Here is a 26,183-nt window from a genome sequence, read left to right on the forward strand (position 1 = left end):
TGCGATCGTGTTGGCTGTCGAGGTGTTGGTGAGCTGCTTAAGCTGTCGCTGGCACCGGCTCGAGATCGTTCTGAGCTGAAAGTACGTCAGAGACCCTCAACTGATCCCCAGCTGCGATCTACCCGTCCGCTGCGTACCAATGTGGTCGAGATGGGGGGGCAACGAGGAGGTGATTGTCACAGGCGGCATTCACCAGCCGTATTGGCTGAATTGGGGCTCTGCCGTCGTCGAAGCGATCAAAGGTGGACCTCGTTGCCTAGCGAGAGTCGAAAAGGAGAGCCTATCTGAATGCTGTGATGGAAGGAGAGACGAGGGCGAGGAAGCAGGCGAAGTCGTGATCGCAAGAGCCACTCGAGCCAAAGTCTCGCTCGTTTGATAAGACCTCGAGGCCAGGACCCTGAATGTCAGCCCCAGCCGACTGCGGAGAACACACTCTGTGACTGGCTGGCTAGCTGGCTGGCTGTGCGCTGCTGCTGCTGTTCCACTTTTGGCTGGATCGTGCGTTGCTGCAGCTCTGTCTCGCTCCCACTCTCCCGCGCTTAGCCATTCAAAGCCAGCTCAGCCCCACGTCCTGACTGTGACTGCAGGCCGAAGGCGGATTTTTGAATTTCACAAGGCTGAGTTGCGTGAAATTGCACCTCCTCATCGTCAAGAGTGGAGGTTAGCCAGCCTGAGTTCACCATCCGGCCGGCATGTCTTCAGTGCATGAACGGCCTTTGGTCCCTCATTGATATCAAGCATAAGCTCATCTTCACCCAAAAGGCACGAGCACGCAGCACAGACCGACGAACGCCAAGTGAAAAAGGGATCCAATTACAAAGCGAACAAAGGTCGCTTGGGGGAGGGGGAGTTTGCGTGGTGTGAGGTCGACTGGACGGCAAGCCCGAAGGTGTGCAGGCACTTCAGGGCGACGCTTGTCCCATACTGAGGACGTTGACTTGAGCTGATATCGCCCATCACTTCTCGCCGCGAGTGACGAAGTTCTTGGCGAAGCGCAACATGGCTCGGAAGTCTGGCATGTCGGGCCCACCGCTGACCACGGTGTACCCACCGTTCCTGCCTGGTGCCCCCATCCTCCCCTCGACGCTGCGCAGAGGCAGACGATGGTTCGAAGCAGCGTGCGTCACCAGCACATGAGCCAGCCAATACAACGGCAGAGCGTCGTTGGCCAACGGCGTCGCTCCTGAAGCAGTCAGAGGTGTGAACAAGGTCTGCTGCAGCTCCTCAGGCCAGTCGTACTTGCCTGCACCGACTGGGAGGTCGTCCGAAGTGTCCATGTCGGCGTCGCCTTTGGACTTCTTGACTGACGCAAAGCGGCATGTCGGATCTTGATCCCATGCCTTGCGCCAGCGTGCCAGCGCCTTCTTGTACAGCAGGACCGCGGCATCACCGTTCGGCGCCGTGCCGTTGCTCTGGATCCCGGCCAACTTCATCCACCTGCTCAGCGACGATGGCCTGGCGACGCGCGTGGCTCGACCCTCGAGCATCTCGATGATGCCACGCAGCAGTGCCAACACCATCACCAAACGAGCGAAAGGCCCCAGCGAGCCATGCAGCGAAGGCAAGCCCGTCGCCCCGAAGGTCGCAGGCGATCCTGCGTCAGGAGAGAGCAGCTGCTGCAGAGCTTCGTCGAGCGTGATGCCCTTTTTGTGTTTTGCTAGCGCCTTGTTCCAGCTCGCTGCGGTGGGTGCACGCCAGACATAGTCTGGCGTTGGCAGCGGCAGATGCGAGACCTCCTTGGTGGCCAGCAGCGTCGGCACGGCCGCATCGAGGTTAGCCACGGTGTCCATCGTATAGATGATGAAGGCGCTCCTCCGGCGACCTTCGAGCTCAGCCCATCGCCGCCACACCTTGTCCTCGTCCGCATTGTCGTCATCGAAACAGGGCAGGAAGGAGTACGAAAAGCAGGTGTCGACCGATTCGAACAGCACTTGCTGAGTCACATCTTCGGCTGTGTAGGAGACTTCGCGCTGAGCGTGTTCAGCGTCAGGATCAAAGAAGCCCGCCTGCCGAGCCAGCGTCACCACGGTGCCGTGCGACACACCAGCCACCATTCGTGTGGTGGCATCGCTGCTGAGGAAGTTGTTGCTCTGGAAGAGCATCAGCGCCTGCACCACCGAGCACTTGTCCTTGACGCTCTTGCATCGGCTCGCAAACGCCCGCATCAGCATCTCGGTCTTTTCGCTCATCACGATGGGCTTGACCAGCTCCTGTCCATCTTCTTCGTCGATGTAGCGACTTGTTCCCTTGTCCATCAGACGGGTGAGATCGTTGACGGGCTCGGGAGCGCTGTGACTGTTGATGATGTGGATGGCCGACTTGGGAATGACCTCTTCGCCCGCCCACCATTTGCGGCCTGCCTCGTGTCCGCCGAGCATACACATGGCAAATGCAACGCATCCCGGCGTCGTGTCGATGCGGAATGTTGGCTCGTGGATGACGGGAAAGTGCTTGAGCAGGTTCTGCTGAGCATGCAGCGCCAGCATGCTCAAACGTGTGATCGGCGGCAGACTCCAGTGCAAGATCGAGTAGCATGGTCGGAACATATCCGGTGGAATGAAAAATGGGTTCTTGGCGTCCGTCAGCGCCTTTTCCAAGGGACTGGGCAGCATATCAAGACTTATCGAGTCAAGGACCGCCGCGTCTGGTGCGGTGACCATCTTCGAATTGAAATAGTCGGATTTGTCGGTGGTGTCGACAGTGCCCGATCCTGCCGTTGTGGTGAAGGCATTCAGCAGATGCTGGATGCTGGGGCTCATGAGCCAACCCAACGCGCTCAATTGCGAGCCAGGTGTGCCGCTGTTGGCTGCCGCGACAGCGATGCCGCCGGCACTTGGGTTGGAAAACATCGAGTGATCCCAGTTTGGGGTGGAGAACTGGGATGCACCGAGCGGTGCTGAACTGAGCGCCATGGCTGTGCCGTTCAGAAAGGAGATTTCGCTTCCATGGATTCCGGCTCTCAACTCCTGTACGCCACCCTGAAGCCTCAAAAGGAAGGCTTCGGGTCCTGGCGTGAGAGCCCCTCCATCAAAATACTGCTGCGACTCGTTCTTGACAAACCGGCTCGGCGTATCGAGACCGTCGGTGCTGATCGGCACGGGGGCAGAGGTCGTGATCGTGCCCGCGCTTCGCGTCGTGGCAGCCTCCGTCGACGGTATGGACGCCGCCGCCGACGTCGCCGATGTGGTGGACGCGGTCGCTGCTGAGGTCGCGACTGCCGCTGATGTGGCAGCAGCGGAGGCAGCTGCGGACTTGCTGTCATTGTCGTCCGCTGTGTCAGCCTTGTACGAGAGGCTCAGCTTGTCGCTCGAAGCGCTCTTGCTAAGCTTGCCTGCGGCTGTGATTCCCTCTGACTGTGGCGATGTGCTCTGGAAGGGAAGTTGAATTCCCTGCAAGCTGTTGTGCCGACTGACGCTGCGCGAGGCCGGTCGCATGCCCGTCCACTGACCACCCAAGTCCAGCGAAGAGAGTCCGCCTCCTGGCGTGGTCGGTATTTGCGACCGAGGACTCGAGACGAGCGGTGTGTCGCGGGCGTTGGAGAAAGCCGACAGGTACGGCGACATGGACGAGTTGAGCGCAGTATTGGAGAACGGCGAGAGTGGCCCAAGCGTGGACACCGAGAAGCGCATAGGCTCCTTTGGTGTTGTCGCTCCCGACGCCTCTTGACCTTGCGATGTGCTGGTCGCAGCCGTCGCATTCGAAGCCGATTGATTCGACGACGTGGCGCCTGTATCGGCAGACGATGCGGATGTGCCGAAGGAGAAGGCTGGACTGTTGCCGCTGTTGGAGCCGTATCCAGCCAGACTGGAAGAAGAACCAGTGCCGACACCGCCAGAGAGACCAGGAGCCGTGGAGCGGAAATAGCTGGCATCGGATCCCATGAGAGATCCTGTGCGCGAGCGGTCGGCGAGATGGCTCAAGGGCGAGGTGACGGGGAAACCAAGCGAAGCGAGCATGCTGGCGGTGGCACGTGCAGCGGAGCCTGGCGTGGTGGCAGCAGCGTGGCCAGGAGATGGCAATTTCGCTGTGTCAAGTCCCTCCCATATCGCAGCATCGGCAGGGTTGGCAAAGGTTGGGGCCTGTCTGGCTCCGTACTGATCGTAGGCACCCGCCTGCTGCCTCATGGCAGTGTAGCGGGCGGCGCCAGAGTTGCTTCCATGGCGGGCAAGAGATTGACTGGCGTAGCGTGGGCTGCCGTGCTCGCTTCTCGGCTGGTTCGACTCGGGACTGGAGGGTGGGTAGAGCTGATGAGAGTGGAGAGCTGCTGCTACCGCCGAGTGAACCGGAAGCGGGAAGGGAGTCGAAGCGTACGGGTTAAGTGCTCCCCTCCCCATTTGAAAATCCGGAGGGTCCATGGAGTTTGCGTAATGGTAAGCGGCTACGGAGCTCATCGCGGCCACGGTGGTGGCGGCCTGGGCCTGAGAGTCGGCGGCGATCGCAGGGTCGATCATGGCGGAAGCGTCTTGCTCCTGGGCTGACGAACCGACAGGATGGTGACCCGCTGCAGCCGCAGCGGCAGCAGCGGCGGCGGCGACTGCGATGGCATCGTGCGTGAGCTGGTCGGAGTGAGGAGCAGGAGGAGGCGGTGCTTGTCCGTCTGCGCCCGAGGCTGTACCGTTTGCACCAGCGAAGGAGGAGCCCTCTGCAGTGGCCATCGAGTCGCCGTTGCCGTTGGCGGCAGCAGCGGCCGCCTTGGCCGCTTTTGTGGAGCCCTTGGGCCTGCCTGGCTTGGCAGTGGTGGAGGATCGACGGGGTTTGGTGGCTTTGGGCTGCGCTTCGCCTTCGGCGGGCTTTTCGCCATCGGCTGTGCCATCTTGCTGCAGAACGACTCGGCATTGTCGCCTGTGACGAGACAACACATCACTTCGCGAGAAGCCCTTGCCGCAGTCGCAAACGAAAGGACGAATGTCGGCGTGTCTCCTTTCGTGGCGCCTGAGGTATTCGAGTCTGGAATAGCTGGTGGAGCAAGTGGGACAAATGAAAGGGGGCCCATTTGGCATGGAACCACCAGCGCCGTCGATGGAAGCATCAGCTACAGCGCCATCATCGTCGTCCTTGCTGTCCTCGTTGGATGCGTTCGAGGCCGTCGAGTTGCGCTTTTGCACCTTGCGTGCGGGACCGGATGGCGTGGGTGAATCTGGCCTTGAGCGGATGCGACCATTCTCTGGCTCGGCCGTAGCCGCGCCAAAGTAGTCGCTCTGCATGTTTGTTGTGGGTTGTGCTCCCCGCTGGTGTCAGAGACAGCCCGAACACGAGTTGGAAGGGTAGGAGAAGAAGGAGAGGCGTGTCTCCTTTTGGCCTCCACGTTGGATGGAGAAGAGGCACCAGATGCAGGCCCGCTGTTCCGGAGCGAGATGAGCAGACGACCAAGCCCGGCCAGAAGCTCCCTATGCGACGAGGAGGAAAGAGAAAGTAGTCCAAGCCAGGGAAGCAGTGCGGCCACGACCGTGTGAAGTGAAATGTCAAGCTGCGACGTCACGCCAAGAAGCGAGAACCAAAAGAGCGGCACTGCGAGGGCGAGAGTGCGGGCGACGGTGTGAATGAAAGTGACGACGCTGATGAAAGGATCTGTCGTCGAAGGTGAAAGAGGGGGGAGGTGTCGAGAGGATGTGGTGAGAAGGAATGTCAAAAGGGTCAGGGTGGTAGACGGTAAATGTGTGGAGGTGAAACGGGCGCGAAAGGGAGAGGACACAGCGGCTGAAGCTCGAGAGGTGAGGTTGAGGCTGTTGCGAGCCTTTTGCTTTTGGTGGAGGCATCAGGCCGCAGGAAAAATGGGCACGAGCAATTGCGGCTCTCTCTCTCTTTGGCACACAGCAGCAGCAGACTCTGGCGTGACTGTGAGGAAGGAGCGTCTGCTGAGCAAGCCCAGCCGGAATTTCAGATTTTTCATTCGTCCATTTTGGCCTGTCTCCAGCTCTGTGCGCAGACGCACGGACAGAAGTACCTTCAGAGCCCGCAATGGTCCGCAGCGACTCGATTCATGATGCCTTTGCTGTCGAGCGTATCCTCTGTTGCTCTCGCCATCCAAGATCGAGCAGGAGCGTTCACATGCGTGTAAAATGAAGTGCAAGTCAGAGTCAAGGAAGCGTGCTGCTGTTGCTGCGAGTCAGTTTGACAGGTGAACAATGGCCTCGAAAGGGAGCAGCAAGAGTTGGTCAGCACCCAGAGCGAGCTGACTGCCATTTTGAACCGCCTGTGAGCGCCGATCGTGGGTCTCAATTTGTTTTTAGAAAGAGAATCCTGGCTGCCGAGAGAGAGACCCTTTCAGACCCTTGGATGGCAGGCTGCGTGTCTCGCACGGATCAAGACGTGAATTAACAGACCGACTTCCGAACTTGACCTCGTGGAACATGCGGGGTCCAGCTCAGGAACAACACTTTGCTCTCTCACTCTTTTACCAGCGATATCATCTCGGGCATATCTCTCAAGAGCATCCGCATCATGGCCGAAGCATCATCCTCGTCGTCGGCGTCATGGGACGTCTTGCGGCGCAAAACACGCAATCTCGAATCTACCATCGATGCGCGCATCACCACCTACTCCCGCCTGGCTTCCAAGATCGCCCGCTCCGCTGATACAGCCGGATCCTCGTCCAACGCCGGCGGAGGCATTTACGCGGACCACACCACTCTCGACATGGATGGGAGCGGTAGTGGTTCGAACGGAGCCAAGGAAGATGCGAACGAGCACGTCGAGTTGGAGACAGAGCTGGATTCGTTGATCAACCAACTCTCTGATGCTGTGGATGCGTTGACAGCCAAGCTGGACGATCCTGCTGTTCCACCAACGAGCGCTCAGCTGCATGCCGTACAGAGACATAGAGAGGTACTGTTGGACTTTACGAGAGACTTCAGGCGGTCAAAGACCAATGTGAGGCATGCGATCGACAGGAGGGATCTGCTGGGCAATGTTCAGGGCGATATCAAGTGAGTCTGGCACCACGCGAGTTTTTAGCCTTTCGACTCGTAGACAGAATACTAACAGCAGCGCCGACACTTTCTCTCGTGCTACAGCGCTTACAAAGCGGCACAATCGACCGACGCAGATGCTCTCCTGGCAGAACGAGGACGCATCGACAACTCGCATTCCATGATCGACCGCACGCTAGAGTAGGTTTCGGTCCGCATCTTCCTTATGCCTTGCACCGCAACTGACAGTGTTTTGCTCTCCTGAACATCTTTGAATCCTATTGCCGTCCTTTGCGTCCTCCACTTGTACACACAGACAAGCATACGCCACAAGAGCCGACTTTGCAGACCAACGCTCCACCCTCGAAGGCATTTCAGGGAGAATGTCCAGCACTGCCGCCCAAGTTCCCGGTCTCAACAGCGTTATCACCCTCATCGGCAGGAGACGGCGCCGCGATTCAATTATTATGGGTTGCCTAATCGGCTTCTGTCTCGTTACGTTGCTGATGTTCACGTTTCGCTGAACCACATGCAATGGAAGACAGAAGGAAGACAGAAGACGATGTGTGAAGAGGCTGGCTGGTATGAGCGAAAGTACATTTTGGGGGTGTGGAGAGGAAGGTGTTACGGAAGTGTCGAGGAGAGTGACCATCTTTGCTAGCCTGTCAATAGAGCAAGTCGCGTATGAGTCATAGCTCCTCGTCCTCCTCCTTGATCTGCGAAGGCTTGAGCATACCTGGCACCGCAGCCGCCTTCTCTCGATCTGCAGCTGCCTTGCGCTGTGCTTCGGCCTCTTTGTCTTCGAGGAACAGGTCTGCATTGTCGGTCGAGCCCGCAGTGCTGCCAAACATCTCTCGCGAGGTGATGAGGAAGTCGCGCAGGTGCAGCTTGTACGCAATCAAGTCGCTCGAGTGCATGCAGAGCCCGTTGACAAAGTGCTCGACGTACTGGGCCTGCATATGAGGGAAGGCGTTGCGCAGCAAGTTCGTCGTGTATTGTCGGATGAAGAGTCGGTTGTTCATGTTGGGGTCCTGTTGCGTAGCCGAGTCCCACAGAGGCGCAGTGACGCGGTCCGTCTCGATGAGCTCAAAGATGCGCGCCAGCAAAACGCACTGCGTCTTGAAGCCGCTCTTGTGGTCCGAGTCGGTGAGCACAAAGAAGATGTCCTGGATGATGTTGAGCAAATACTGCTGGTAGAAGCCGTTGGCCACCTCAAGCGGTGAGCCCGAGATGTTGTTGAGCAGCTCGAGGCAGATGTTGAGACCCGTGTCGGCAATGTCGCGCATCGTATGCTTGATCGCCCAGATGATGCTGTCCATGGTCAGCTTGAACTTGGGTGGGGGAAGCTCGAGTAGCGCAGGGAAGCAGTACAGGTTGATCGCTCGTAGCAGCTTGAAGAAGCCAACGCGGTGCTCCGGGAACTCGGCGAAGTCCTGGTTGATCATGTTAAGCGTAGGTTCAAAGACGGCATCGAGAATGGGCGCGATCTTGTCCGTCAGCAATCCCTGCAGGCGCGAGGTGATGGTGGCCATTACGTTGAGCACCTCGGCGTCTCTCGCCGCTGGAACGTTGCGGTTGTAGTCGCCCAGGATAGCATCGAGCAGCGACGGGATCAGGTTCGTGTTGACAGCGTCAAGGTCTTCGGCACGCTTGACATAGGTCTCGACGAGGCGCAGGATCTCTTTTTTGATAGTTCGCAGGCCGCGCACCATGGGCGTCTTGGTTGCAATCAGACCCTCGGCCTCGACCTTGGCGCTGATGATGCCGCTGACACTGCGGTAGAGCGCAAGCATGTCGAGGTAGATGCGACCGATCTGTGGCAGGAAGAAGGTGCCAATCGACACACATGCCGAGACGTTGGTCTTGAGCACATTCGAAAGGATCTTGATGTTCTCGGGGCTGCCGAGCACGTCGACGTTGTTGTGCGCCTGCTGCATGAGGCTGTCCCAGGCACTGTTCGGCAGCTCCATGAGCTTGGCGATGAGACGCTCCTGTGTCGGTCGGTTGGGCTGGGCCGCGATCATGTAGCCGACTGCCTCGTAGAAGGTGTGCACCTGCAATGGCGAGAGGTCGAGTGTGATACGGTGCAGGTTGCGCAGGATCTCGTCGATGAAGGGCTCCTGCTCGCCGGCTTGCTGGATCACAAAGTGGCGACGGCACTTCTGGGCGATCTTGATGTAAGTGTCGCACGCCATGTCCTGGACACCTTCGTGGCTCTCGTGCATGAACTCGAAATTCTTGTTGACGACCGTCTTGAGGAACTTCCAGTGCGCTTTGAGGAACCGTGGGTACTGACCCACGATGTACATGATGTTGGACGCGACGACGGCCTTGTTGTCCTTGCCGCGCTTCATCTCGCACAATCCGAGCAGATCCTTGATGACCGTGACGAGGAAGCGCTTCTCTGTCTCCTCGTTCATCGCACCCGAGATGGAACCGATCGCCCAGCAGAGTGTGTTGAGGTTAGCCCACGACCACTCGGAGCCGTCGACTTGCTTGGCGAGCTTTTCGGTCATGATGTTTTCGGTGTCGAGCACGTCGAGATGGGTGAGGTAGACAAGCACCTCGCGCATGCTCTTGTAGAGCACGATCGTGTCGCTCTCCTTCATGAACTCTCGGACGATCTCGCCCTCGTCGTTTTCGACGATGAGCACCTCTTCTGGCTTGACCATGCGCTCGATCATGACGAGCCTGAGGTTGGAGAGGATGTCTGTGTAAATGTTCTTGCGCAGGTTGGCCGAGTTGGCGTTCGAGACGCCGTTGCCGAGGTTGAGACCCAGAAGCGGGTTCATCTCTGCGATGGGCTGTGACTGCTGCTCTTCGTAGAGCTCGCTGACGAGCTTGGACCAGTATTCGAGGCAGATCTTGAAGACTTCTCGTTCGGGCACTTGCGATACCTTGATGAGGTACATGTGTGCGTTGAGGAGGACGTCCTTGTTTTCTGGGTTCTCTACGAGCTTGAGGTGGGTGGTGAGGTAGTTGGAGAGGAAGAGCGCAAGGTTGAGAACGAGCTCTTGATCCGAGTCGGAGCTGGTCTCGTAGGCGGATGCGATGTTGGTGGCTGGAGGGATCATGCGGTTGACCGAGGTCATGACCATGTTGAAGAGCACTACAAACTTGGCGTCGTACTCGGCGCCGACGTTGAGGTTGGCAATTTCGGAGAGACACTTGAGCGTGACGTTGCGGAACTCGGAGACCTCGAGGAAACGACCGATGAGGTTGTCAATGACGTTTGTCTCGAAGATGTAGCCAAGCGGGATCCAGTTGAGGAAGCGCAGCATGGTTTCGAGGGTGGCCTTGATCAAGCTGGGCTTTTGCGCCTTTTCGAGCACCTCGGAGCAGAGCTGGAAGACCTCGCCGAATTCGCCACACATCTGGTTCTTGAGCGACTTGGTCTTGGAAGTGGTCATCTGCTCTGCCGAATAGTCGAAGATCTCTTCGGAAAGCAAGCGGAGAATGGCCATATTGTTCTCGCAGATAGACAGAGAGCCTTTGGAAGAGGAGACGATCTCGGGGATGAACGAAGGCCAGTTGTGAGGCCACTCCTGCTTGAGGATGGTGATGAGGGTGGTATTGAGCTTGCCGAGGTAGGTCTTTTCGCGCTTGAGACTAGCCTCATCGGACGAGTGCTGGATGATCATCTCGACGATGAAATTGCGGATGCCCTGCTGCTGGTCCTCGGGAAGCACCTTCCACCGTGTTGAGATGAGCTTGTCGAGGATCTGGAGCGAAATGTACTTGGTCTGTGGCGAGGAGCTCTGTTGGAGAATGGCAGGCACGCGCTGCCAAGCTTCGGGATGCTCCTGGAACTGGGCTAGCGTCTGCTGCGCCATCCTCTGGTCCTGACCGGTGCCTGTGTACATGGCGGCCACGACACGGTCGAGAAGACCAATGTCGAGGTCCTTTTCGAAGTCCAGGATGCCCTCCATGGTGTCGTGAGATGCAAGAGAGGAGTGCGATCGATGTGGTGCGGGAGCGAGAGCGGAAGCGGAAGCGGAAGCGAAATTGAACCCGCAGCGTCAGACCAAGATGCTGATAGCGGTGAAGAAGCGGATCAAACGCCTGGCGAGTGCGGGAAGCGTTGCGGCGTTTTTATTACACAACGATGCACTTGCGGGACGTTGTCGAGTCCGAATCGACTCGTCTGCTACGAGCAAGACTGCGCAATCGGGATGGGATCGTGTTCAGGACGAATCGGCAGTGGCGTCCGCAAGTGGAGAGTCGACCGGTGATCACCGCCGAAACAAGATCAGCCGCGAAACGTCGTTGCTAGCGAAGACAGCTGATGAACCCTGAACAAGATGATTGGCAGGAGCGGCGATGGATGGAATGAGACTGCAAGGAAGTCGCCGTGGATGATCGAGGTGATGGATGGGAGTGGAGGCGAAGAGAGCGAGCGATGAATAGCAACTTGATGGGACGCGCGATTGGACCGAGCGAAAGGAACACACACACACTCACACAAGCTGAGCCGCACCCTCTTTTTCTTTGGTGGTTGCTGAGCAATGAATCAGGGCAGAGCGGTGTTTTTTGAGATCGAGCCACGTCGGATTTGACCGCGCTGTGCAGTTGGATCATTTCTCGAGCCTTCCAAGCGTTAGCTGGCGGAATCCCTTTCCGCATCCAATTTTGATTGATCCGTGAGCGCAGCAGCAGCAGCAGCAGCAGCATCTACCCACAACGCGCTCAGTTTTGGCTCCACGGTTGTCAAAGCGGCGGTGAATTTCGGCTTGGGCAATACCAACACGCGATCTCACACCCTTGGACATTTTGCCCGTCTCTCTCGTCTCTTCGCAAAGGCTTGAACACCGACGATACAGGGAAGAGACCTTCATAGCCGATTCCGCCGAGACCTAGCGCAACTGTTTGCGTATTCACAACGCATTGACTTTGTTCGAGCGAGCTCGTGGTAATCACAGAAAGATACGGTAGGACATTGAGGCCGGATGCTCTGTCGATGATCATGGTTCAGGCGGAAGAGGATGCAACGGCAACCAGCAGCGTGCAGCGAGCCGAGCCTTGACCCTGACCCGCTCCGGCTACAGTAAGAAGCTTGTCATCATCAACATCGGATGCAAAGCCGGTCGGAAATCTTCAGGATGTTAGGCCTAGCATCAATGCTGTAATTTCATCAGCCGACGAATCAACGCAGGCTCAGGTCAAAACGTGCGCACGTTTTTTGGCGGCATTGAATCAAGATTTGGACGGTCTGCTGCAGCTACAGCAGCTGCCTGCTTCCCACGTCGTCGACTCGACACCGTTGAACCTTTCATCGCCTCTTCCCGCGGCATACGGCCTTGCTTCATCATCGTGTTGCCCTTGACGGAGAGGAAGCTTCTCCTCGCCGTGTCCTGTCGAAGGAAGCTCGAGCAATGGTAGAGATAGGATACGCACTGAACAGGCAAAATCTCCGAGCAGTGGACCCTGCTTGCTGCGAGCTGAATTTGAAGTGCTCTGTCCCAGCATCCTGGCTTGATTGCGCATGCAAGCTGCGTCGATAGTGAGTGTAAGAGCCAGATAGAAGGCGGGCTTGTGAGTGAAGAGAGCGGCAGCTGCTAGGTAACTTTCCGAAGAGCGGAGCATTCGGCTGTCTGTGTGGTCAGACTCGAGCTTCGACAAGCGTGACAGCGGACCGTGCGTCGCCTGTTCTTCCAAGTCCCAAAATGTGTGTGTGTGTGCTTCTGAGATGAAGCTGAGCAATGAGCAGCATACGCTCCCTCCCTTCCACCAACCGCATCCTTCTCAGCATATCCATCCCCACGCAGACGTAATCTTCGGTCTCGCCGAACAGCCATCGGCGACATCGCCACCATCAGTAATCGCATCCGACACCAATCACATCGACCAGTCATGAACTTGCAATAAGTGCGCACATCCGCAGTCTCATTGACATCCCCTCGGCAGGCTATCCGCATCGCATCCGTCGGTCGCACACGCGAACACGAGCTGCGCTACGGCTCATCATATCGCAACGCGCCCGTCTGCCCTTTCTTCTTCTGGATCTTCCGCTCTCTTGATACATATCCAGCTGCTTCTCCCCGGTCACTCCGTCAGCCAAGATGAAGTTCGGCAAATACATCCTCAGTCAGCAGATCTCTGGCTGGGGTGCTTACTATCTCGACTACAAGTTTCTCAAAAAGATCATCAATTCGCTCGAAAAGGGAAGACTCGCCGATGCTGCCCTTTTTGCAACAGGAATCCGTCCTGAAGACGTCGCCTCGGGCCAGTCGACCACATCGCCTCAGCCACAGATCTTGCCCAACATCGAAGGCTCGGACGAGCTTCAGATTCACAAGGCTGCCTTCTTCTTCAAGCTGGAACGAGAACTTGAAAAGATCAACAACTTTTACCTTCAGAAAGAAGCTGAGCTCAAGTCTCGCTTGCAGACCCTCATCGACAAGAAGCGCATCATCTTTGAATCTCGCAACTCGTCCAAGCTCTCCAAAGAGTCGCCCTCCTACGTCGCTCTCTACGAAGGCTTCCGATACTTCGAGAAGGATCTCAGCAAGCTGCAGCAGTTTATCGAGATCAACGCGACCGGTTTCCGCAAGATCTTGAAAAAGTGGGACAAACGCTCCAAGTCGCAGACAAAGGAGCTCTACCTCGCTCGTCAAGTCGAGGTGCAGCCTTGCTTCAATCTCAAGTTCATCGCCGAGCTCAGCGACATCGCTGCCGCCAACTTGCTCGAGCTGGAAAACCTCTCACATGGTCGGTCTTTGAACGAGACCATCGGCGCCAACGGCACCAGCCTCTCCTCGGACAACCGCCTCGACTTTGCCGCTGCACAGAGTCAGGACTTTGATGCGCTTGCCGATCTCGAGGCCAATCTGGCCGAGGCGGTCAAGGCAGGCCGAGTCGCTCCTGCCACCGAAATGATCCGCATCGCGGCACAGAACGAAGATGCCACCAGTGTCTCGCGTATCGTATGGCGTGCTCTGCTCGAAGCGCCTCACAATGCAGTGCGCGCCGCCCTCGAACATCATCTTGCCGACTACAAGTTCGTGGACGACATCAGCTCCCGAACGTGTCTGCACGAAGCGTCTATGGCCGGCAAGCTCTACCTCGTCCAGGCGTGTATCGAGAATGGCGTCGACGTGGCTCAACAGGACATCTACGGCCGCACTGCACTCTCCTACGCCGCCATGGCAGGGCACACAGAAGTCTGCCAATACCTGCTCTCGCTGCCTTCCATCTCCGCTGCCACCTACGATCTCGACGGCTTCTCTCCGCTGATTCTCGCCGTCATGAACGGCCGCACCGACGCTGTTCGCATCCTGCTCGATCACGGTGCCAGTGTCGAGTCGCGAGATGCTACCGACCTCATCCCGCTCTGTCTCGCCAGCTCTGGCGGCCACGCCGACATTGTCAAGCTGTTGTTGCAAAAGGGTGCCAAGATTGTCTCCAACGCGGAAGGCCTGTATCCTCAGGCGCTTGCCGCACGTGCCGGGCACGCTGACTGTCTTCGCCTGCTCGTCGAATCCGGCGGTGACCCGAACGCACCTGAGAAGGGAACACAATGGACGCCTACCTTCTTCGCCGCCGAGAGTGGTCACGTCGACTGCCTCAAGGTGCTGCTCAACGCAGGCTGCAATGTCAACATCGTCGACGAGAAGGAGCGAACCGCCGCCTTCTACGCCGCGTGGAACGGAAAGATCGCTTGCTTGCTATTGCTCCTCAAAGCAGCGCAGCAGCAGCAAATGCCACCACCACGCCAGGTCAAAGCCGCTGCGGCCAAAGCTAGCACGTCGAACGACGCGATGGATGACCTCGACCTCGAGATCGACGGCATTCCCGATCTGTCGCTCCCGCCTCCCATCATCCCCTTCCGCACCTACGGCCACAACTACCTCGACAAGCGGGCGCTCGTCTCGGTCTCCCTCACCAACAACTCGGTCAAGCTCTACAAGCACCAAGACCCAAATCGTCCGGAACAATTTTCAACATCGTCGCTCAAACTCGTCATGACGTCGCGGCCGGACGCATCGACCACAGCCATCCCACACAATGTCGTACTGCCGCTCGCCGATGAGCGCGAGGTCTTCTCCTTCCAAGTGAACAGCTTGGAGAGCTTCTCGATCGAGTGGGAGCTGATGCCCACGTTCGGGTCCAAGGTGATCGGCAAGGCGGTCGCGTTACCGAGCTCGTTCGAGGGTATGACGGATCGCAAGCGCTTCGTCCTACCGCTGCAGGATGTGTACCTCAAGGTGGTGGGAGAAGTGTCGTTCGAGCTCGATTTCGTCAAGCCGTTCGACAGTGTACAGCTCGAGATCGGCGGACGGGTCGAGACGTACTGGAAGAGCATGTTGCCCGGTGTAGCGGCTGCTTCGACTGTTGGGCCGACGAGGATGACGCCCAACAGCGGTGTCAGCGGGATTGGTGGGCCGCTGAGCAGCTCGACGGCCGCAGCTGGATCGACGCCAGCGGGTGCAGACAAAGCTTCGGCGGCCATCACCAGCGGCAATGGCGCGAGCGCGACGCCATCCGCTGGATCTGCTGGTGCTGCAGCCGCTGCACAACCGACACTGGTTACAGGATCTTCGCTTGCCGGAGAGTACTTGCGGGTTGTGGTGCAAGTGACCAAGGACGCAACAGCGATAGTCTGGCCTGCGCCATTCATCCCTCTCCCCGGCCTGCAAGTCTACGTGGGCAGTGTCAAGTCGGACGAGCTTCTCTCGCTCGCCACCTCCACCGGCCACTCGCTCGACTGGACTCCGGCACAAGCAGCTTCCGCCTCGTGGGCGGACTGGCAGCGAGCGCTCTCCACCTCCGTCGTAACCCTCGAGAAGCTCCTCTCGCTGCTCCCCGTGACGGTCGGCATCGACATCGACGTGATGTACCCCTCAACCGCCGAGGTCCGCTCCAACCCAGGCATGCCCAAGATGGAAGTCAACCAGTTGGTCGATACGATCCTGCACACGGTCTACGCAGCTGGTACGAGCAATCGGGAGCAGAGTCGCAAGATCCTCTTCTCATCCCGATCGCCGACAGTGTGCACAGCGTTGAACTGGAAGCAGCCCAACTACGCGGTTTTCTTTGCGTCCTTCTGCGGCATTGATGGACTTGCCAGCGAGAGAGGGGAGTTGTTGCCTTCGACGAGACACGAGACGGATCCCAGAAGGGAGAGCATATCCGAAGCGGTACGGTTTGCAAAGTCGAATAATTTGTTGGGCATCATGGTGGATGTGGCGCTGCTAAGACATGTGCCGCATCTGGTGGAGAGCGTTAAGGCGTCAGGACTGTTGTTGATCACGATTGGGAAGTTTGGGCAAGGGGCGATAGGCGGGGATGAAGAGGTGGTGGATGTGGACGGCGAGGTGGACGAAGGGATTGTCGTGTGTAAGAGTTAGAAGTTTCTAATGTCATATTGTCAGCATTTCATGGTCTCTACCACTGAAGAAAGAGAGTTTGAGTTGATCAATGTGGTGCGGATTGCGAGAAGGGGCGGTATATAGTACATGAGCGGGAGTCGGGCGAAGGGGTGTGCAGACGGTCGTAGATGCAAAGCGTACGTGGTGGAAAAGGATCCGAGCAGCATCCTGCTCATCGTCTCCTCTTGGCCTTGCCGTTATTCTTGCTCTTATGCGCATTGAACAGGCTGTTACCGCCGGAGTTCTTGTACCTCTTGAGACCCCTGCCGGTTCTGTACTCCTCCCTTCTCGAATTCCTCGGTCCTGAGGTGGAGATCTTCTTCTCTCCACCCTCCGTTGGCTCCGTTGCCACCTTTGGCTCTGCTACGTCCATCATCGTCTCTTCCTCTTCCTCGTCCTCGGTGGACTCAACGGGCACCTTGTCCTTCTTCAAGCCCTCAGTGAGGCGGGCGGAGAGCGCGTTGACACGCGCAGCTTCCGCAACGGCATAATCGCTCTTGGGGTTGGTGCGCTTCTGATTGCGCGCCTTGAGCTTGCTGCTCGATCGGAGGGATTTGGCCATCGTTGTTGGTGTCCCTGTGTGACGGTATTACGTGGATCGACTTGGTGGCTGTTGCAAGGATCAGCTGGCCTTCGTGAGGTGAGCTTCTCTCTTCTTGCGTGTTGGGATTCAAGTGGACGTCGTTGGGTCGAGAGTGCTTGGTTTGACGGTGAGAAGCGGTGATGGTGTCTACAATGATGGTGAGTGCAACTTGTTGAGGAACCCTTTCTGACAGCGTAAATTTTCCCCTCTCGAAAAGCGAGCTGCAGGACTCAAAATTCGAGCACGTTTCTCGGATTGCGGGATACCCCATCCACCTTGTTAAATCGGGAAGTGAACGCTGGCAACTTGACCTTGCCCAACTAACTCTCCCTTGCCGTCCACGAGGTCAGGTCCGCAAGCTGCGACAGCATATAAGGTCAGATGGGAGAGCGTCGAGGTGGACTTGAAACGCGGCACTCGGATCAAGGGGACGATGCCAAGGCCAGGCGCGGATCCCGTCTTTTGAATGGCGCCGGTTTTGCGTAAGCGAAGCGAGTCTACCACCTTTTTTGACAGCGTGCCACGTTGGATGCGCGCTCCCCCTCGGCCCTGACCGAGCACCGCTTGATATTTGTGCGCCTTTCAGCTTCATCACAGCCAGATTCTCACTACAAACCGTAATCAATCCGATCGAATGTCCAAGGTCGTGGGAATGTGACTGTCAGCGACGTCGGCGTTCCAGAATTGGCTGACGTGTGTGCCTGAAAGCAATTCTGACTTTGGGTCACGTTGAGCAGCGCGTGATGCGCTTCCCCGCCCCACGGCCCAACTCTCGCCCTGTATCGAGCATGAATGGCGGGGCAACACGATGGTTGCAAACACTGTCTTTGCTTGGTCAACAAACAGCATGCCTATGCCAAGACGTCACACTGCTGACCAGGATGCACAATATCTCAGGGCGTTGCAAACTGACCCGTTTCCACACAGAGCACCATCTAGGGTTGCCGCCGCCTTTGGCGAGCAGGCGAGGTGAGATGGTATCTGCGCGTATGCTCATGTGAAAAAGTTAGGGTCCAAACCCTGCTTTTTAGCAGCAGCCCCTGCGTGCGGTTCCGTCCTCTGAGTCGCAGTTCATTCCAAAAATTGCGTCCAGTCTGGTCGGCTTTGACTTTCAAGCGGACTGCAGCTCGCTTCTGCCGGTTGCCATTGTTCCCATCGTCCCCCTCATTGTTCCTTCAGTCATGTTCACCGTCTCTCCTTCCTGATGACTTTCATCGGCGGCCCATATCACCGACCACTTGTAGCTTCCTTGTCACCGTCCAACTCCCTTTAACCTCCTTCTTGCAGCTATTGTCTTGCGGAAGAGACCCCGCGCTCCCTTTTCCCCTACCGCAGCTCATCGCACGACAACCTCACTCGACCCAACACCGACCCAACCCAACTTCGGCACTGCCTTCTCAAACATCGACCAGGTCGTCCGCTTGACTTCGCTGCTCGCGTCTTTCTTCCACCTTGGTATCATTTCGAGTGTCTTTGCTTCGGCGCTTCAGCTTCGACCCTCGCCTCGCGCATCGTCTCCGGCTACGACAAGCACCATCAGTGACGCCGCTCCCCTCTCGCTGAGCCAGGCCTGCGCAGGCGCACGCGATTGCTCAGCACCCCAACTACCATCAGCTTCACCGAACATATCTTTTCACGATGCGAGAAACAAAGCTTCACATCCCCATGACCACCGCCACAGGCGAGACGATTGGCATCGTCGGCATCCTCGCCCAAGCCGCGCTCCCACCGCACAACCCACAGGAACACGAGCCGCATCCCATGTACACCTCCCGATCCACCACCTCGCCCATCGAGCCGCTCCCCTACCACCCTGCCCCACTGTCCCGCCCGGACATCGCCAACGACCCGTCCGGCTCGCTCTCGCATCTCAGCAAGCGTCTCGTCTCGCACGAAGAGGATCCGGCCACCATGCAACGCCTGCGCAACAAGGACCAGGCGTTCAAGCGTCGCGGCTACCCACTGTACCCCATCGACAAGCGCGACACGCGTGGACTCAAGATCGCCATCATCCTCCACGGCGTCCTAGCACACAAGGATCAGATCTATCACAAGCAGCTCGCGCGCGCCCTACCCGTCGACTCGTTCCGCTTCGACTTCCGAGCGAACGGCGAAACACCCGGTACGTGGTCCATGGGCAACCTCGCCGATGACGTTGAGGACCTCGTGGCGGTAGTCGACTACCTGCGCACCAAGCTCGAGTACACCGTGGAGATTGTCATCGCACACAGTCGTGGTGCGCTGGACGGCTTTGCGTGGTTTGCGAAACACTGTCCAGATGCGCTACCGCCGAGTTTGAGGGTACCGTTCTTTGTGGGTCTCAGTGCACGGTTTAATATGGCCAACATTCTGGAGCGCGATCCAAAGTTCCTCTCCGCCTTTGCCAAGGAGGGGTTTGTCCGATGGCAAGCAAGGGTGGCGGGACACGATAAGGAGTTGCACGTGTTTCCGGAGCAGGTGGAGCAGTTTGCTGCCTGGCCAACGAGGGAGATCGCGCTGGCATTTCCGTACAACACCGACGTACTGCTGATTCACGGCACGGCGGACAAGAGCGTTCCTGCCAGCGACGTCGCTTCGTATGCCAACATTCTGAGCGGGGTGCACCGGAGACCCGGGAGTTGTTCGGTAAAGCTCATCGATCACGCAGACCATTTGTTCAGAGGGTTCTATCCGCAGGTGGTGGAGGCGATCGTCGAGTGGTTGGCCGAGAGGAGCGAGTTGACCAAGATGGGGTTGAGCGCGGCGGCGTTGCGAGACAGGGAAGTGTTGGGATTAGCGAGGTTCAATCCAAGTCACTTTGCCCAAGGGAGAGTGGGGGGGACGGGGATGTGGGACAACAACCTCGCCGGGGCAGGGTCGGCGAGGAACGGCGGGACCGGTCAGGGTGCGCCATGGTTGGACACGAGCAGCACAGCAGCGACAACATCGCCATATCAGAGGTACGTCGCTGCGTCGGTAGGCGTGCCCGCAGCGCAGCAGCAGCAAGCACAGCCCGAAGAGCCGCAACAGCCACAGCAGCGCAGTCCAGCGGAAGAGCTGAGGCTCGCCGAAGAGGACGCGGCCAACACGACCAAGGACCTCGTCGCCAAGGCGGCCAAAAGACTCGGAAAGCCAATAGGCACCGTCGTGGAGGCACGATCGGGTTCGTCACCAATACCACCGTCAAGCAGCTCCAGCAAAGACAGGTCGAAACCAGCGCCGCCAGACGAGCACAAGTCGACGAGCATTCCGATATCGGTCTCTTCGCAAAGGGCAAAGTCGCGGTTGTAACGCCGGTCCGGCGCTCGGCATCCTTTATGGACTGGCCGTCACTCTCGCATCCCGATTCGTCGTGACGTTCGTGGGTCCAGTCATGCTTCTGGCACTTTCGTTCTGCATCTCATCATCGTTTTCGTCTTCTATCTCGTCATCTTCTCAAGGTCTCCTGCACAGTGTATTCTTACTTCTCGCCCTTCGCATGCCGTGGAATTGCAGCTTAATCGTCACCATCCAATCGATCAGTGCTGTGAGAGAGGGGTGTGTCAAGGTTCGTCGTCGGAAGAGTCGCTGATGGTGATAGCTGAGGTGCGCGGTCTGCTCGGACCCACGGACCTGGCCAGGGATGCGCCGAATTTCGGCGCGTTCATCGCCGTCTCACGCTCGTCATCCGAATCGGGCTCGGCAAGGGCTCTTTGACTAGACGTCTTCCTGCGTGTAGGTGAAGCACGCAGCTTTTTCGGTGATTTGGTGTGTCGACCCGATGCGGCGTCGCTGTCCGACGTGGGGGGTGGGGTGGAGGACCGTTCGTGCACGTCGCCCGCCGACGCGCGGACGGACGACACAAAGGAGCCGAGGAACTCAATGCTCGAATCCATCTCGTCCACTTCTGGGTCTGCAGTTGTCGGAAGGGAGATGTGACGATCGAGCCCTTTGCGTGTGCCCAAGCCGCCCGTTGCGACGGGGACAGATTCCGTTCGTCGCATGCCTCGCTTCTGCAGGCCGGTTGGGACGAGCAGCTGACGCGGTGTGCGTGATGCGCTGCTTCCCACTGTATCCGATGGAGCAGCAGCAGCAGCGGTGAAGCTCGGAGCAGGAGCAGGAGCAGCGAAGCTTGAAACAGGAGCAGCGGCGGCGAAGCTTTTGCCCATCGTGAGCTTTTGTGCCAACGATGGCTTGGTTGGCCTGACGAACGAGGTCAACGTCATCTGCCCGCTCTTGGACTTTGGTGCTTTCTTGGCTTTCGATGCAGCAGCTTTACGCTCGACCTCCTGCAAGAACGCGGTCAGCAGCGAAGCGCCGCTATAGCTCAGCCGAAGAAGCGGTTCGGGGATCCACATCAAGAGGGGTGCGTCCGGCGACGGCTTTGCTGTGCCTGGTTTGCGCCGAAAATTCTCCTCCTCATCAATGTCGGGGGTGTCCGTATACGAGCCGTCGTGGAGTGCTCGGCTGGCTGCGAGCTCTGCATCAAGCCGCGGGTCTATCCCCGCTTCCGCCGCGCGCGCGTGCTCCTCCATCGACATGAGGACGCGAAAGTCAAGGAAGGGGTCGAGCGCCGCGTGCCGTCGCTGCATCTTGATGGCCAGAATGTCGACCGAGCGCATTTGGGAGGTGTGACTGCCTGACGGCTCGAAGACTGGGTCGGCAGGCGCAGAGGCAAGGGCGGTCTTTGCAAAGAAGTCGGTGATGCGTGTTGCGTTCGGACTCTCGTGCAAGGGTCGCTGCTTTTTTGGACCCACGGAAGCGGCGGTGGTGTTGGACGTCGTACCGGCATCAAGCCCGAGCATATGCCGTCGGACACTTTTGCTCGCCGGACTTTCGACGAGTGCACCCCAGGGTCCCTCGTCCGCCCCTCCGTTGTGCTCGAGCACCTCCTGCCGCAGTCGTCGCACCACCACTCCCGGTCCGAGGATCGTGCGGAACTTGCCCAGGATGGCCTCCTTCGACCAATTGAAGTAGATTTGCGACAGGCGCGCCAGACGCCCCAGATCCGGTCCCGCCAGCTTCTGCACCAGGTCCACCGTCTTGCTATCGCTCTTTGAGGTCAATGGGTAAACGTAGAACGCCAGCACCATGCGCGATTCCTTGGTGGACAGGAAATGGTCTTCGATGGTCGATGCGAGCTTTGGTCGTCTTGACGGAAGGAAGCCGCGCTCGTTGGTGCGAAGCTCTTCACGCACCTCCTCCAGCCATGTTGCCAGAAATGATGCAAAGGTGGGACAAGACTTGGACGCCGAGCCCTGGTCCGGATAGGAACGCTTGAATGCGTGGATGAGTGTCGTGCCGAATCCGCCGCGCGCGAGGGCAAGCGCGATCTTGACACCACAGTTCAGCAGGCCGGTGGTATCGTAGTCTCCGCCAGACATGAGGGCGATCAGGATGAGGCCATCACGGTCGATGCCCATGTCGTCGCCGGCGAGATCGACAGCGTTGTACAGGGTGATGAGGTGGTCACGGTCCGATCCAGAGAGCTGGACTTTCGAGGTGGACGCCGTAGCTGGAGCTTCGTGCGAACCATCTTCGAAGACGTCGCTGCTGGTGGAAGTGGTGCGGCTGAGCGCTTTGGTGCCGGACAGATTCTTGCCCCAGTTGCGAATGAGCACCTGAGTCCCGAAGAGCAGTGCATCTGAATCGTCTGTCAGGACAGCATCGACAAACCCCGCCTGGTTAAGGTAGGCCAGCTCCGCCTCGGCTTCACCAGGCGCACGACGCCATTGGTACCCAAACGCTTCGATGAGCTGAGTAAACGGCTGCTCGATAGCGTGTTCTCGACCTTGAACCTGCTTGCCTCTCTTCCAGGTCGGTCGGCTTGGCCCGTCGAAGACGAAGAGAGGTAGGACGGGCAAGCTGAGCAGCTTGGCTAGTCGGTAGAACAACAGCCGCAGATATGGGTTCGCACCGCCGGAGCTCTGCTGAGCGTGAAACAGCCAGAGAGATGCATCGATGCCAAGACGAAGGCCTCGAAGCTCGTTCTTGTTTCCGACGAAGGTCGTGAGGCAGTACGAAGGGAGGGTTGTGGTCTGGGCCGCGGGAGCCAGCTCGGCCCAGAGTCCTGGGATGCCCATTACGTCATGCTTCTGCGTTGCGGTCGGCCAGGTTCGGTAGGGCGCCGCAAACGATCCGGATGTCGTCCTGTTCAGAAGATGATGGTGCTGAAGAAGTCGCCAAGGTGTTGTTCGTCCAGGATCAGGAGCTGAGTGCGAAAGCGGAACGGAAGGTGTTGTTGTTGATGAAGGCGCGTTTGATATGCAGCGTCAAAAAGGTGACACAAAAATGGATTTTGGACCCTGAATCGAGATCAGCTGGGCGTGCAGCGTAGGGGCGTGTACGACCGCCGCCTAACGACGGTTGCCGAGGCCGGCTTCTTCTACTTGCTCCGCACCATCATCAAGAGCGTGGTAAGCAAGCGCTTGTTCTACTTCCACCATCAAAAGCATCGGTTCATCGCCGGGCTGCTTATCTTCAAACAGAGATATGTCGGTCCCTGGCCTCGACAGCGCGTCGCAAGCGCAGTCCGCCAACGGCTCCACCTCCAACTATGACCTGCTGCTGCCTCTGCAGGGTCGCATCCGACCGCGCCGTCTACACCTGTCAGCATTCACTCCAGAGACACACGAAGGAAGCGTGCTGGCGTACCTGGGCATTCCCTTCGCTCAGGCACCGATAGGCGAACGTCGCTGGCAAGTGCCTCAAGGCCCTTTGCCGAGCTGGTCTGCAACGAGGGCCTCGAAATGGCAGTCGGACCCACATCAAGACTTTGCTTCAATGGAGGGCATGTACAAGGGTCGAAAGAATGCCAAGACAGCGATACCACGAAGCGAGAACTGCCTCTACCTCAACGTGTGGGCGCCAGAGACGGTCGACGATGCCAAGAGACCCGTGCTGGTGTGGATCTATGGCGGGGCCTTCTCGGTCGGCAACTGTTCTCGACCCTTGCACGATGGGGCGAGGTTGGCGCACGAGAGCGGCTGCATTGTCGTCTCGCTGACATATCGAGTTGGCGCGATGGGTTTTCTCGGATCACGAACCCTGGCTAACAGCGCAGCGGGAGAGTGGCCGCTAGTGACGCTCGAGGCACTGCGGAGCAAGCCCTCGGCCAGCGACAGTATCGGCGTGGGTGCGGGCAACTGGGGCCTCTGGGATCTTGTGAGTGGCTTGCTTTGGGTGCAGAACTCCATCTCGGTCTTTGGCGGCGATGCCAACAATGTCACGGTCTTCGGCGAAAGCGCAGGGAGCATCGCCATCCACTACCTTCTCTTGTCGCCCTGCGTCCCTGAGGGTGTCTTCCACAAGGCGATTCTCGAGAGCGGTGTGGTGGCTACTCTCGTTCCGCGCACGACACAGGCAGTGCAGGCGACGTGGGACTTTCTCGTTCGCTCGCTATGTCCTCACCATCTTCAGGATGACGAGGCGGCGCAGCTCGAGTATTTGCGGACACGAGTCAGTGCCGACGACATTGCTACGTGCTTGCGACCCTTGGTAGGCAAACGACCCCGATCCGAATACACGCCGACGCTGTCCGAGCTGCAGCGCTTGCCTCAAGCCCGAGAAGACCTGCAAACCGAGGCGTTTGGTGTGACCGACCAGTGGGGCCCTGTATGGGACGGTGTCTTTGTAGATGCCGACTTTGTCGAGCGGGCATTCACTCCACTTCCCCCTAGAAGCAAGCTCCGGAACGGTCGAAGCGGCATCGCGGTCGGCATGTGTGCAGATGAAGGCACGATGTTCAACTTCCTGATCGCCACTGCGCAGTCGCTGGCAGCTCATCAGGACCTCTTCCATCCTGCCCTGTCGTCCGATCTGGGCCGCGTCTATGGCTTCGACACTCGCGAACTGAAGACAATCAAGGCAAGTGGAAGCGAAAAGGCGCGACGGGACCAGCAAGCGTTCTACACCTGCGCCACCTATACCGGAGACACGCAGTTCACCGCCCCAATTCTGGACTACATGGCCATGCACAGCGGACTATCGGCCCAAGCAGAGCACGTCGACGTGTATGGCTACCTCTTGGCGTACAGACCGTCATCAAGAATGCTCGAGGCGCTGACTGTGGTGCCCGAGATGACGGAAGAGTGGGCCGCTTTCCACACGCTCGATATCCCGTTCGTGTTCGGATTGGTTGGCTCGCCTGACGTCGACGGTCATGCTTTTGTGTCCGAGATGTCGGAGTATGGCGTCGATCCGGATGAGGATGATGGTAGCAAGATGGCGCCTGGAACAGCACCGCCGACGGCTTCGAAGGGGATGACCAAGGCAGAGAGGGAGCTCAGCCTGTACATGATGCGAACGTGGACCACCTTGGCACGGTTGCCAACGACGGAAGACGGTGGTCGGGAAGGGGTCAAACTACCTGATGGGTCGACCTGGCTTCCCCTCCGCTCTTATAGGGCAGATTCAGAAGACCCAGCCTCGATTGACAACATTCATCTTCTCGCTATCGGCGATGCTCCGCAAGCGCCCGTAAAGGTACGAGCAAGACCGGCGGATGAGCCGATCCGTGTCTACCAGACTGCGCTCTCACAGCATCCCTTTGCTCAGCAGCGACCTGTCGCCGGTGAAGCCAGTAGCCTGCAAGAGCGAGTCGATTTCTGGATGCACAAGCCCATCACCGGCACAGCGGCCAAGTCGGACGCTTCCGAGGGTGACAAAGACCAGCTTCGGATGTGCCGATATCTCCAGAACTACTACGGATTTTTGTCCACGCCGCCTCGCTTCATATCCTGGTCAGCGGCCTAGAACAGGGTTCCCACCGCTCTGTCATCTTGTAGACATGCATCGCTGTCATCATAGACAGGCTCGACTGATGGACGGTACTCAATCTGCTCTGCCATGCCAACGATCGCACACTTTTTCCAAAATTCAAGCTTCTCCGCGGCATTTGCGCTCCCTTTTTTCGGCGCGCGATGCACGATGTGCTGCTGACAGCTGCATGATGAGTGGAGGACAAAGCAGCCTTTCCCCACACACCCTGCTTTGATGACGCCGTCCTTTACGACTTCGCCATCTTGGCCCCAAATGATGCCGCCTTTGCAGAGCTGTGCTTCGGGATCATTGAGAGGGAGCTGTCAAGATGGAGAACGATATCTGGTCTTGGAAGAACCTGCCTCGCTGGACGATGGGACGATGGAAGAAAGAGCTGACCGCGTGGGCCCACTGGATTACAAATCGAGCTCGTTTCCAGCGATCGTGGCTGCCCCAAGCGCAAAAAGCAAGAGGGCCGCGCTCTCTCCGCTCCGCCGCTCCACCTTTCAGTTAGCGCAGCGGATCATCATGCTGACAATTAGCAGCTCTTCTTCCGCTTGTCTCAGCAGCGAGCAACGTGCACTTACGACCCTTTGGCGCGCTCGC

The 26,183-nt window shown here is 58.3% G+C and overlaps 8 protein-coding genes across 8 annotated transcripts; 4 read left to right on the forward strand and 4 right to left on the reverse strand.

The window, feature by feature from the left end:
- Positions 1-956: 956 nt before the first annotated feature.
- On the reverse strand, positions 957-5,204 carry PSEUBRA_005412 (uncharacterized protein; the record flags this gene model as incomplete). The annotated part of the gene is made up of 1 exon (XM_016438867.1): positions 957-5,204. The coding sequence occupies one exon, from the start codon at positions 5,202-5,204 to the stop codon at positions 957-959; it is 4,248 nt and encodes a 1,415-aa protein (XP_016290139.1).
- Positions 5,205-6,441: 1,237 nt separating this feature from the next.
- PSEUBRA_005413 (Golgi SNAP receptor complex, subunit 1) lies at positions 6,442-7,432 on the forward strand (the record flags this gene model as incomplete). Its single annotated transcript, XM_016438851.1, has 3 exons — positions 6,442-6,926; positions 7,014-7,109; positions 7,225-7,432. The coding sequence occupies 3 exons, from the start codon at positions 6,442-6,444 to the stop codon at positions 7,430-7,432; spliced, it is 789 nt and encodes a 262-aa protein (XP_016290140.1).
- A 165-nt stretch (positions 7,433-7,597) lies between these two features.
- On the reverse strand, positions 7,598-10,837 carry PSEUBRA_005414 (CRM1 C-terminal domain protein; the record flags this gene model as incomplete). The annotated part of the gene is made up of 1 exon (XM_016438859.1): positions 7,598-10,837. One exon carries the CDS (start codon positions 10,835-10,837, stop codon positions 7,598-7,600), a length of 3,240 nt encoding a protein of 1,079 aa, XP_016290141.1.
- A 2,130-nt stretch (positions 10,838-12,967) lies between these two features.
- On the forward strand, positions 12,968-16,255 carry PSEUBRA_005415 (Glycerophosphoryl diester phosphodiesterase; the record flags this gene model as incomplete). Its single annotated transcript, XM_016438841.1, has 1 exon — positions 12,968-16,255. One exon carries the CDS (start codon positions 12,968-12,970, stop codon positions 16,253-16,255), a length of 3,288 nt encoding a protein of 1,095 aa, XP_016290142.1.
- A 193-nt stretch (positions 16,256-16,448) lies between these two features.
- Positions 16,449-16,838, reverse strand: PSEUBRA_005416 (uncharacterized protein; the record flags this gene model as incomplete). Its single annotated transcript, XM_016438861.1, has 1 exon — positions 16,449-16,838. The coding sequence occupies one exon, from the start codon at positions 16,836-16,838 to the stop codon at positions 16,449-16,451; it is 390 nt and encodes a 129-aa protein (XP_016290143.1).
- A 1,659-nt stretch (positions 16,839-18,497) lies between these two features.
- Positions 18,498-20,129, forward strand: PSEUBRA_005417 (uncharacterized protein; the record flags this gene model as incomplete). The annotated part of the gene is made up of 1 exon (XM_016438846.1): positions 18,498-20,129. The coding sequence occupies one exon, from the start codon at positions 18,498-18,500 to the stop codon at positions 20,127-20,129; it is 1,632 nt and encodes a 543-aa protein (XP_016290144.1).
- A 251-nt stretch (positions 20,130-20,380) lies between these two features.
- Positions 20,381-22,900, reverse strand: PSEUBRA_005418 (XPG N-terminal; the record flags this gene model as incomplete). The annotated part of the gene is made up of 1 exon (XM_016438858.1): positions 20,381-22,900. One exon carries the CDS (start codon positions 22,898-22,900, stop codon positions 20,381-20,383), a length of 2,520 nt encoding a protein of 839 aa, XP_016290145.1.
- Positions 22,901-23,309: 409 nt separating this feature from the next.
- PSEUBRA_005419 (Carboxylesterase, type B) lies at positions 23,310-25,571 on the forward strand (the record flags this gene model as incomplete). Its single annotated transcript, XM_016438848.2, has 1 exon — positions 23,310-25,571. One exon carries the CDS (start codon positions 23,310-23,312, stop codon positions 25,569-25,571), a length of 2,262 nt encoding a protein of 753 aa, XP_016290146.2.
- Positions 25,572-26,183: the final 612 nt, after the last annotated feature.

This window comes from Kalmanozyma brasiliensis (genome assembly GCF_000497045.1).
Source record: "Kalmanozyma brasiliensis GHG001 unplaced genomic scaffold PSEUBRA_SCAF6, whole genome shotgun sequence".
NCBI lineage: Eukaryota > Fungi > Basidiomycota > Ustilaginomycetes > Ustilaginales > Kalmanozyma > Kalmanozyma brasiliensis.